Source organism: Papaver somniferum, unplaced genomic scaffold, assembly GCF_003573695.1.
Source record: "Papaver somniferum cultivar HN1 unplaced genomic scaffold, ASM357369v1 unplaced-scaffold_8, whole genome shotgun sequence".
NCBI lineage: Eukaryota > Viridiplantae > Streptophyta > Magnoliopsida > Ranunculales > Papaveraceae > Papaver > Papaver somniferum.
This window is the reverse complement of record NW_020650970.1, coordinates 562,829-575,963: the sequence shown is the minus strand read 5'-3', so window position 1 is coordinate 575,963 and position 13,135 is coordinate 562,829. Positions and strand designations below refer to the sequence as shown.

The following is a 13,135-nucleotide window of genomic DNA, read 5'->3' as shown; positions in this document are numbered from 1 at the left end:
TTGATAAGATTTTTGGGCATTTTAATCTTTTCCCTAACGTCCGGACATTTTCACAACCGTCCATTTTGGGGCATTTTGCCACTTAATCCTTTCTATAATACTGAAGCAGTAATGTCGACGATTCAAAAGGTTTTCCGTTATTAAAGAATACGCATCCTATCGATATGTGAGGAGGTAGGGCTAGAAGGATGAAGATATCCGTCAGAATTTAATTTCATGTCTTCCTTGATCAAGTTTGTTTTCGACTTTTTTTTTTTTGAGTTTCAAAATTTCCTCTGCAAAACCTTTGAGTTTGATATTCTAATGAATTTGCGTTGCTTACTTAGAAATTTGTTACTTCTGCCATCTCCTTTGCAGCTGTTATATTCTTGTTGATATTCCCTTGAATTTGTGTGCATGAGAGGGCCGTCATCAGTTTAAAATACCTGTAGGTGCTTCAGTTTTATTTATTCTTGTATCTTTCATTCTACCTATCAGCCCATCAGGTGAGATAGAGAGTTGTGTCTATATGGTCCACCGTCCAATCAATACAGAGGGGCTGGAATGAATTGTCGCTCAGTTGGAATATTAACACCATGTGAAATTAATCTCATGTCCTCCAAAAGTTATTCACAAAGCGAAGGGCATTCCAAAAAGAAAATGCTAAACTTACTTGAATCTAAATAAGCAAGAGAAAGCCTGGACAATATAGTCCTTGTCACCCATACTGAGTAAACAGCTTCTTTTCGCCATCTCGTCAGCTGCAAAGTTCACTTCTCTGCACGCATGCTCAGGGCCAGTGCGCATGCGGACATGATTGGCCTGGATAGCACTTCTTGACTCTGACCTTACAAGGATGATTTTGATCCCCCACTGGGCAGCCCAATGCAAACCATCAGCCATAAAATCTGTTGTGACCCCCAAGCCAACACTTAGCTCACCAGCAAAACTGTCATCAAATTCTCTTGCACCTGCGGTGCCTGGATTGCCCATGGAGGCCTCATCATAACAAATCAGAATTTCATCAAGTAAGAATATTAAAATCCTGACATGGTACCTATCATTCTCATTGAGTTTTTAGTTTTCCAAGCTAGGATAGCAATGTATCCTTTATGACAATTCCTTGACCAATATTCCGCAGTATAAGACCCTAAAACAGAAACCTTTCCCAATTAAGAAAAGTACTCTTAAAATTTTGATATACTTCTATATAAGAAGACGCAAAGCACCCTTTGGCCTCATCCTACCTCTGCGATCTCTCTATTCATCCACCTTGCAGGAGAAGAAGCCAAAGGTGTTAATTATTCTAACTTTTTATATAAACTAAGGTATGTTTTATTGAATTTACATTATACAATTTTCGATATGGTGATGTCAAAGAGAATTCTTAATGAGAAGTTTCTTATCCAGTGGTTTGGTAAGGCAAACAATGATGACCGTCCTTGTAAAATCCGTAGAATCTTTAGAGAAGATCCGTATTTAAGTGCATACCAACTAACTGAAGATCGTAATTCTTTCGGATTAACTTGTCGTCAGTGGCTGCATATTCAGAACAACAATCGTGAACACTTATGGTTTCTATATCCGAAAAACAAGTGTGCTGCTACAACTAAGCCATCAATTCATCCTGAAAGCTTTCATGTTGTGTTTTGTAAATTGCTGGTTCGATTTCAAAACCTCAAATATTTGTCTCTAAGTCGTCTCCCTAAGATAACAGGTTTTGTTGAATTAACGTCTCAATTCTTCGGCTCTAAGGTTCAAACTCTAAACTTAAATTGTTGCAAGTATTCAGATATCGAATTCTCTTTAATATTTTCTTGGTTCCCTCGTTTGACTAATGTAAGCTTGATACGTTCTAATATTACTGATGAAGGCTTAGAGGTGGTGGCGGAGTGTTGTTCATCCTTAGAGAAAGTAAACCTCTCAGATAGTCGCTCGATTACAGATAAAGGTTTAGAAGCCCTGGCGTTCATCCTTAAAGGAATTTAACCTCTCAGATTGTCAGAAGATTACTGATTCAGGAATAAGTTCTCTTATACAAAATTGCCGGTAACTGGGTTCACTTTCTATTGATTCCTGCAGCAATGTAACAGGTACTGGCTTTCTAGGGTGTGCACAAACTCTAAGAAATCTTACAGCAGGCGGGTGCAAACTCTAAGTCTTTTACCACTCGATGAATTGCCCAATGCTGGAGAAGGATCTACTGACACGGAAGCAGTTCTGAAGATTTCGGAAGGTTGCCCTTTATTAAAGAAGCTCATGCTACCAAATTGTGAGGACGTAGAGTTAGAAGGATGGGAAGCTATTAGTTGGAATTGCAAGAATTTGGAACATCTTACAGTGAGCGGGTGCCAAAATCTATGTAAGATAGGGTTGCGAGCTTTGTATAACGGATGTAACAAGCTCTCCATCGTAGAAGTACACCATAAGATTAGTTGTAGTCCAGTTTCTCTTGAGAAATTCAGGCGCCACAGGCCGGATGTGAAGTTATATGAGAAAAAAATAGTGGAGAAATATATTACTGAAGAATGATTGCAATACGTGCAAAGACTTCTACTGATTTCATGTGATTCTTAACTAATTGTTGTTTGCTTTTGTTAGTCCTTCAGTTTAAATCCTGTGCAACAACTTTGAGATTTTAAGTTCAAAGACATGTGTGTGTTCTGTTACTTCTGTTATGCGGTTATGCCCATTCCAGCTATTGGTAGTCTGCTTGTCGATAATATGAAGCACGGACACTTCAAAACCGGTGACGTATCCGTGTCGGACGCGGTATCAGTGTCGGACACTTAGGGACACTTGGGATACGTATTTCTCGAATACTCTAGAGGGGATACTTTATAATATATATATATAATATATTGCCAAATATTTATATACAGAATATGTTAAATATTTTTAGATATGTAATATATTCGTATTTATCAAAAATTATTCTATAGAAGCGGTATATAAATGTCTAACCCTAACATTCTTATTCATTATACATAGAGAAGTCCAAAATCTGCAAATCTTTCATTTAACGAACCACAATAATAGTGGTGCTCTTTGATGAAGACAATATTGATGAGTGATGGGTGGACAAGAGTTTAGGTAGTTTTTATCTATTTATTTTTTTAATATTCCAGATAGTATTTAAGAATTTTCTTATTTTATGTGATTTTTTTCACTATTAATAAATTAAATATTTTTTAATAAATATAAGTATCCCAACGTATCCCGCATCCCCATTTTTTAAAAATTGACAAATTCCCATATCCGTATCCCCGAATCAGTACCCGTGCTTCATAGGTCGATAATCTCTGAATATGACTGCAACAGATATAGTGTTACAGGTCTGGATTCTGTAATAAACACTGAATAAAACAACTCTAATCAAACGGATTAAGGGTTGTGTCCATTCAGTCAAATACCAAGCCAATGACAGTGCACAGGTACTGAAACCACCAATGAGATAACTTTGTACACCTTGCATTCGAGGATCCTGTCATAAAAAAGCAGTCATTTGGTGCATAAACCAGTGAAAAGGTTCACGAAAAAAGTAATTTGACTAGGGTCATTAAATCCAAGATCATATTTTAAAAATTCATTTCCGTATATGTGCACTGTAAATGCAAATCTACAATTTATATAACAGGGTGATAAATGCTGTATTCGATGAATGTGGCCAAATTCGAAGAATATCTTACTATTATTTATTTTTCTGATTACGATTGATATTTACCATTAAAACTTCAATATTATGCCTAATAAAGTGTGCACACACCCCTTTAAATACCCACCCATCGTTTCCTTTTACTCTTCACTCACAAAACACCGGCAAAAAAAAAAAACACAGCAACTCTTGTTTTGTTATAGGTTTTGCACTGATCATTCATCCATCTCATCTCAGATTTTCCCTACGTCGCTTAACAAGAAATCTCTCTACCAAGTAGACCTGACTTCTCACAGCCTACCCCTTTCTCCGCCAGTGTCTCTGTCTCAAGGGGAGTGGCTTCAACCTATCATTCCTAACAGTGCTGCAACCGAGCCTTCAAGTCAGTTAGAGACTCTGGGTACTTCGTCTAGCAATACATATGTTGATTCCCATCCCTTAACTCATTTAGAGCCTCGATGTACTTCGTCTAGCAACGAACGGATTTTGCTTCAATGTTCGAGGGTCTTGATTCTTCCACAAGACAATCCGTGGAAAGGACCATGGGCCCAGCAACACACCGGTTCCCTGGGGACATTACCAATTGCCACGGATACCCAAAATTTTCGGGGGACCGTTGTATCAGAAAACGACGAGCATCCCTGGGGATATCAGGGAATCAACATATGTATCGCTTTCTAATACAGTAGCCCCGGGACAATCTTGAGTATCAGTGGCAATTGCTAATTCTGTTATCAAAACTGTTTTCCGATGTTGTCCTTGCTTTATGCGTCTGTCTTCTAATAGTCGTGGGTGATTTTGCTGCAGGCTGTTCTTCGTGCCGAGTAATAATTAATGTTCCAGCTCGCTCTCGCTCAAAAGCAGCAAGTTTCCTCTCACGGAGAGCAGCCTGCAGGAAAATCACTCACGACTATAGAGCAGCCTGCAGCTGCTGTCGAAAGGATCAAAGAATCAGAGGAGAAACTTGCTGCTGTTGGCGAAAGCGAGTTGGAACAATTGAGTGCTGACACAGTTACACGGGGATTAATACGAACCTGGAAGCTGACATTGATAGGCTCCTTGAGCATCCACTTGGGCATTATTTCTGAAAACATGACATGCGCATTACCCCGTTCATTTGGGCGTTACTTTTTCAACTCATACTCTCTTTTACATTCATCTGACAAAAAAATGTTCGAAATTTTTTTATATATTGTTAGAAACGTAAACAAGAGCATGTTATGCTATTCGTTTTACAAGAAGCTGTTAAATTCTACTATCACCGAAGATATGCCTTGGGATGTATTCTTAGTCATATTACCTTAACTAAACTGGGTCATGAAATAACATTTAGCAGTACAAAACCCAAAACAAAAATCTTTTTCATTAAGAAATTCGTAATTAGGTTTTTAGAACTTCTTTAATTTGAGGCAAAACACTCCTTATACTCCCCAACCTCTGTAATCTCTTTCCATCAATGTTGTTCATCCTTAGAGACCGTTGACATCTCTGTTTCCGACTCAATTACTGATTCAGGGATATTTGACTGCTCATAAAAAACTGTCCCAAACTTGGTAAACTTAGTATTATGTTCTGCACCAAATTAAGTGGTATTGGGTTTCTAGGGTGTCCACAGACCTTAACCAATCTTGAAGCAAAAGGATGCAGATTTATACCAGAGGGGTTTCGCGCAATTGTTAGTTGTGGTGGGCTTAAATGTCTACGTTTCTCAACAATTAATACTGAAGCAGTTAGGATACTTTCGAAAGGTTGTCCTTTACTAAAGAACCTTAATTTGTCAAATTGTGAGGATATGGGGCTACAAGGGTCGGAAGCTATTGGCAGGAATTACAAGAACTTGGAACACTCAGGTGCAGAAAGTTATGTGATCTCGGGTTGCAAGCTTTGGGCAACGGGTGTGACAAGCTTTCCGAATTTTTTGTAGGTGATGAAAATAGTTGTAGCAGCTCTGATCTTGAGATTTTCAAGAGAAAAAAACCAGAGGTGGTGTTCGTAATGTATGGCGAATGAGGATAAAGATATACATGAAGACTTACAGCAGTTTAATTCACTATGGAGTTTGCTTTAATTCAGTTTTGCAATATGTGTGGAGCTAAGAAATTTGCCGTGCAACACAGTGTGAAATTAATTTCATGTCCTCTTTTAATCAATCGTTGTTTTCAATTATTTCTTCCTTTAGTTTAAGATCCCCAGCAACAATCTGAGTTTGGTATTGCTGCGAACTTTGTTTTATCAAAGAATAAATCAAGATACTATGAAAAAGACAGAAGGGATCAACAAGAGTTGTTGATACAACAGTGTGGATCAACTATGAGAGTTGACGGAATATGGTTGGATCATGAAGTGAATGGACCAACAAGAGTTGTTGATCCATGGTACGGTATTTAGAAGTTTACTTGGGTTGCAAGTATTACTGGTTTTAAGAGTTTGTTTACGTGAGAAGTGTCTAGAAGTTTCTTTGTTAGAGTTTGATTATGTTAGGAAAATCTTTTTACTTGAGAGTCAAAATTGTTAATCATATAAATTAGGGCTGTCAATGGGTACCCATTACCCGGAACCGGAACCGGATCCGATCAAATAGGGTCCGGTTTCGGGTCCTAAAATTGGACCCAATAACAAGTTAAGACCCGGCGGGTAATTACCCGATTGAACCCGAATCTTAACAGGTCCAAACGGGTAATACCCGATGGGTACCCGCGGGTAATGGATACCCGGTTATTCAATTTTTTATTCCTCTTTTTAGTAAAATTACAAGTATTTTGCTACTTTTGGCTTTGATATTTTTTTCACTTTTCATAATTGGGTACCCGACCAAAATTAGTATGATGCCCTGACAATAGAGTATCCGTTAATAAATCTACACTGAATCATCATTTTTCGCCTCACAAACTTCCTGTGTTACTACAACATCGTATTTTTTTCTATTTCTTAGGCTTCGTTTTTCAATCCTATTAGGTTCATTCCGGAGAGATAGGAGATGTTGCTGCTTAAGCCTCATTAAATCAATTAACTAATGTGCGATACTTCAACTGTGGATGTTGTAATGCTAGTACTAAAAGCAGTACTGTTGTTGTTATGTCGTTAGTAATTTGGTTATACAACATTCCAAAAAAACTCACCCTTTTGTAGTATTACGTACCAAATCTAATGTAGCAACTATCACCTAGTTAATTAATGAGTTCTCTGTATCTAAGACTCTAAGCTCTATTTTTAAATGAGCATTGATTTTGATTAAGAGTTAAGATTTTACATGACTTGTAGTCATTTAACAGTTAATATTATTTTTTTTTTGGATGTATATTTTAATTTTCTTCTTATGTATATAGTCTCTGTTAAATCGTAGATAGTAGAGTACCCCTTGATTCAGAAATTGTATAAAAAATAGAAATCTAGGTTTTGACGTTGAGAGATTGGTTTCAAATTGTTTAAGCAAGTACCCATTAATTACCCGGAACCGTTGGGTACCCGGTCGTTTAATAGGGTCCGGTTCTGGGTCTATTAATTTGAGAACCGGATCCGGAACCGTTAATACCCGGAACCGGTAAAAATAATCGGGTCTGGTTCTGGGTAGTATGATACCCGGGAAGAACCGAACCCATTGGCATCCCTAATATAAATAGGTTGTTGAGCCATGAGTCGATACACATCAATTAAGAGAAGTTTGTTTGAGTTTAATTTTGTGTTCTTTTCATTAAGTCTTTGATATCAGATTTTTTACAGTTTAGTTTGATATATTTCAATTTAAGTTTCAGTGTTTAGTTTGTCTATTTGCACGAAAATTCTTGTTCTGCAATTCAAATTTTGGTTCTAGAAACATTACTGAGCAACCAGAATTTTCTCTGCAGGTACGCAATAAGTGTGAGATTATTGTTCATAGAATCCCATGGTTTGGTTGATTTGTTTTTTATTTTTATTTTGAAGGCAACATTGCTTCATTGGTTATGTCCGTTCCAGCTATTGGTCTTGATGATATCCTCCGAATATGACTTCACTGGATCGTTTTTCCATCTGGATTCTGGAATCTAACTCTGAATCCAACTAAATTAAATCTACGAAAACTGGGTGTCACGTGCATTTCATTTGAGTATGTTGATATTATTAGTACACTTTGAAACCTCTTGCGTATGCAATGGGCAACAATACCTGTACGGTTCTTTATTTTTCGTTAGTTGAAAAATAATTTACTTGCTTATTTTCATTAGTTGAAAATAATTTCAATAATAATTGTTCCCGAAACAATGCATATTTTTGCTTTATTTTCGTTAGTTGAAAATAATTCGTGAGCAAGGTACTCCTGATTTCGTGTCTGTTTTCCACATGATGTACTTTGTTTATATGAAGCTTATTTATCTCCGTTGATAGATAACTTATCATCATACGTTGGTTGATTCTAAGTGGTTTTATTGGTTTAAGTTATGTGCTTTACCAATTTTTATTAGTCCAAATTAATTGATAGAGGTTATATTAAAATGCATATTTGGGTAATGATTATGAGCCTAGCGAAATTTTCGATCTCGAATTTGTGTGTAGATATGATTTTATCAATTAGATTTTGAGACAATATAGTGAGTGTACACATAATAATAATGTCCAACTTTGTGTAACAAACGTAGAAATGGCTAGCAACAATGTGATTGCTGATCTCAATAAGGGTGACAAACTTGATGGGAAGAACTATGATGTGTGACATAGAAAAATCCGATACTTGTTGGATGAAGGAGGCAAAATGGAACTCCTAACAAATGAAATGGTCCGACCTGCAGAGGGTCATACTGCCCAACACCGTCGTGATCTTGAAGCCTACGAAACTTGGGTTAAGAAAGATCGTAGTGCACGCCACACTATGTTGAGTAGCATGAACAATGATCTTATTGGAGAATATGAGGATTTTCCTACTTCCAAGCAAATGTGGGACCATCTAAAATTTGACTTTGCTGGTACGTCCACCACTAGACTTCGCAGCTTAGTGCTGAAATTTGAGGTCTACCGAAAGGATCCCAAGCATTCAATGACAGAACATCTAAGAAGGATGTCGTCAATGATTCGTGAGTTGAAATCTGCTGGGAATGTTCTAAGTGATGAACAACAAGTTTTAGCTGTGATAAGGTCATTGCCTGATTCTTGGGTGCATATGAAGCAAATTCTGACTCATAATGAAAGCATCAAGAATTTCTCTGACATCCTCGACACGTTGAGCTTGAAGCTGAGCTCCAAGAGGCGACACGTGTGGCTACCTTGTATGCTCAAGGTGAGCGCAAACCACAAGGGAAGCGCAAGAAAAATAGCCAAAGGGATGCTGAAAAGGAAGAAAAACCAGCTAAGCGCCGTCGTGGAAAGCGTGCTGGAAAAAGAGACAAAACTAAGATGAAATACTATAACTGTGGAAACAAAGGACACTTTGGCCGTGAGTGCACTGAGCCGAAAAAGGTACTTTGTTCATTTAACTCTGTTTACACATCTGTGTGTTCACATGTAATGGTTGCTCACTCTCTCCCTGAATGAATTATAGATACGGGAGCAACAAAACATGTAGCTCGAGATCGAGCGGGGTTCGTAGATTATCGACGTATTTCACGTGGTACATATAGAGTTTATATGGGCAATAGCACATGTGAGGATGCTATGGGAATTGGCACATATCAGCTCTCTATGCGCTCTGGACGCATTTTAACACTTCACGATGTGTTATACGTACCACGAATCCATCATAATCTACTTTCATTTATTTCTCTTCTTAGTTTAGGGTACTCTTTTAAAATAGAAGACGGTAGGTTGGACATCTTCTTTTATGGTACTTTGTTTGGACATGGTTATATATGTAATAATTTCTATAAATTAGACTTGTTTAATTCTATTTCTTCTGAGACTTTAGTGTCAGATGCTAGTAGTAGTAGTGTTATTGCCTGTGTGACTTGGCATGCTAGACTAAGACATATCGGGCAAGATAGGATGACTCGGTTAGCTCGAGAAGGCCATCTAGGCTCACTCGCTAAAGTTTCATTACCCGTGTGTGAACCTTGTCTAGAAGGAAAAGCTTGTAGAAAACCTTTTGGTAAGGCCAAACGTGCTGCTCAACCTCTTGATCTAGTACATTCTGATATTTGTGGACCAATGAATGTTAAAGCTAGACACGGTTATTCTTATTTTCTCACATTTATTGATGTTTAAACGCGATTTGGTTATGTATATTTGATTGCTCACCGCTACGAAGCCCTGGATTGTTTCAAGCGCTTTGTTGCAGAAGTTGAGAATCAAACTGGGAAGAGTTTGAAGACTCTCCGTACTGACCGTGGACGCGAATATTTATCCGATATGTTCAGGGAATTTTGTGAGACTAAGAATAACTAGACATCTTACTATTCCAAATACTCCGCAACAAAATGGTGTTGCAGAGAGAAGGAATAGGACATTATTAGATATGGTTAGATCAATGATGGTGCAAGCCAACCTCCCAATATCTTTCTGGGGGGATGCTATTATGACTGCGGCCTACATTTTGAACCGTGTCCCAACTTAATCGGTTTCTTCTAAGACATATGAACTTTGGAAAGGCGAAAAACCTAATTTAGGTCATTTGCGCCCATGGGGTTCAGCTGGTTATGTTCACAACGCTTCTCATGTGTATGGAAAGCTAGGTCCTAGAGCAAGAAAGCTTTTCTTTATAAGATATTCTGATTGCTCAAAAGGATATGTGATGTATGGTGAACATCCAAGTGGAGGGATGACTGAGATAGAGTCCATAGATATTGTTTTCATTGAAAATGATTTTCCTCGAATCAGTGACATTAACAAAAACTTGGAACTCTTTGAAATAGAAGAGAGTGAAGATATCTTACCATGTTCGAGCGGAGGTAGAGAATTAGTTTCTCAACCTACAATCGCTGAAGATAGTGAGATATCTTCACTCTCTTCTGTTTCAAAGAGTTCCAAGTTTTTGTTAATGTCACTGGTTTGAGGAAAATCATTTTCAATGAAAACAATATCTCTGAACTCTTTAATTAATTTCATATAATTAATTTTAGGTCGTGGTCTTTTCGGGCAGAGGTCGTTTAGTCCATGGTCCATTGGATGGTCGGCGTGAGACCAGAAATTTGGAACACATTAATCCACAAAGGTAATGGTTCCACAAAATTAATTTAGGTCATAGTCCTTTTAGGGAATGGCCGCTTAGTCCATGGTTCAAAAATTAACGAAAACGCATAAAAGGCTCTGATGCCAATGTTGGTCATATATAACTCATATATATGTAAGTTGAACAAATCAAATGCGGAAGCGGGTTATTAGTTTGTACCTTGTAATCGCTCCAAATGAGGATGACGTCGAACCAACGGATCACTTTCGTTTCACGTTCTTGAACCTCCAAACTCGGCGGTGAGTAGGTGCCACAAAAATGAGCACAAACTATATTTCCACAAACTAAATACCGTATAGAACTTCTACTTCTTCTCCAAAGGACACAAAGGAATTTTAGGTGTTCTTCAACTAATGTTTGAATACTAGAAGCCTTTCCTAGCTAACTTGAATGCTCACTTAGAACTATCTAGATAAATCTCCATACTTGGTTTATCTCTTGCTAAACTCACTACTACTTCTAATTGTTGTTTCAACAAATGAAACTAGAAGCCTATTTATACTCAAACTTCAAGCATCCTCTCTTGGAAAGTGTCAAGGAAGAACCAAACACTTGGAACAAGTACTAACACTTGTTAGCATGGAGATAAACACATGGAGTAAGTGATTGAACACTTGTTATCATCATGCAAACAAATGGTGGCAAGAAACAAGACACATGTTTCACCATGGCTTGGTTAGTTGGAGAAGGATTTTTCCTTTTGGCAACGTCAAGCACATGACTTTATATAACCACCCAAGGTGGACTTTTGGCATGCACAACACATGGGTGCCCATATTTCCAACATATCCCACTCACACATAGTGTGTGTAACGCCAGCATGCTTCCCAATCAAATTCCTAAGAGAAAAATGTTCATATTAGTAAATAGTTTGTGCGACAGCCGAGATACATTCATTTTGGGAGCTCCATACTAGAACCTCATTGCGAGTCATCATGGAGACATCAACCCTTAACAAAGAATGTTTGTATCTCATTACCTCAGATAATTTGACTACACCTGACACAATACTCTTAATCCCTCTAGCAAGCAGTATTTCACCCATGTACATTTTATCAATTATACTCATGATTTTCGACAGACGAAAAACGCTGGCCAGCTATGAGTCACAATTCATGGTGTATCATCAAATTTTCTTCCAAGAAATTCATATCGTTCCAATTCAACTTAACAGCTTTCCTAGACATGTATCATCATACGGGAAGTTGCATCGTATTAGAAAACATGCTAAAGTAGCATCATGGTGTAAAAGGAAAAGAACTACCTAAACTAGCCTTCAAGTATACAGAGTTGTTGTAGATAGGTGGAGTAAGAAAGGGTTTGTCCACAGAGACTTGGAGGATTTGCTAAAGTTCTCTTTGGGGAATTTCTAAGGTTATCTGAGTTCAAGGGAGGGTACTAAGGCTTTTGATTCCACTACTTGACCCTAGGCTAAGGAAATTGTGATGCAATGTATGTCTTGTTCTTTCATGAAAGACTACAATGAAGAATAGAGTAACTAACCTAGCTAAATGACCCCTAGCATCAGCTGTCTTTCAACAGCACAACTGATCACAAGTATTTAGCTCAACTAGCTAACTGAGCTTAAGGCAATCTCTCTAATGGATTAAATTCTTACAAACTGACCTAGCTGCACTCCTAGCATCAGCTGTCTTCTAACAGCACAGCTGATCACAAGTGAAGTAACTCAAGTGGCATTTCATTAATCCTAAGGCAGTTAAATCATTCCAAGACAATACATATACACTTACTATCCTAGCATATGATCAAGAGCTTCCTCTAAGCCCTAGCAAATGAATTAGAACATGAACATGCTTGTAATCATGATGTCAACAGATGTAAACATGCTCCACATTACAACATACAATTCACAGTCAATTTTTATGCATAACAAACATTCCACATGAACTGAAAATGTAACTGATATATGAAGTAAAATGGAAACTTAAACATGTGTTCACTGGCTAGCCCAGAGAGCTTTTCTACCACACCCATATCCTCAATTTATAGTTTTTACAAGAAAACTAGATTTCTACAAACCCTAATTGGAAAATCCCCAAATTTGAAAACCCTAATTTCCAAAATAACAAATTACACTCACTGATTTCTGAATTGGTCTCCCCTACGCTCGACCCATGCCCTGTTGATGTTCCCTCTGCTCCTCCTCAGCTCTACAGCTCCCAATTGCGTCTACTGATGCCCTAGAGTTTCTCTTTCTTATTTGTAGCACCTAGGGGTGATGCTAAGAACAAGAAAGGGACATACTAGGGAGCTGGATGATGGTGAAGCTCTGACTTGGTCGAGAGAATGGAGATGGTGAAGCTCGAGGTGGTGATGGAAGAGATGGTGGTGGCAGTGAAGTTGCAGGC

The 13,135-nt window shown here is 37.9% G+C and overlaps 1 protein-coding gene across 1 annotated transcript; it reads left to right on the top strand.

Moving 5' to 3' along the window:
- The first annotated feature begins 1,344 nt into the window (after positions 1–1,344).
- Positions 1,345–5,558, top strand: LOC113344807 (uncharacterized F-box/LRR-repeat protein C02F5.7-like). Its single transcript, XM_026588716.1, has 5 exons — positions 1,345–1,641; positions 2,062–2,341; positions 2,678–2,751; positions 4,478–4,645; positions 5,250–5,558. The coding sequence occupies exons 1-5, from the start codon at positions 1,345–1,347 to the stop codon at positions 5,556–5,558; spliced, it is 1,128 nt and encodes a 375-aa protein (XP_026444501.1).
- Positions 5,559–13,135: the final 7,577 nt, after the last annotated feature.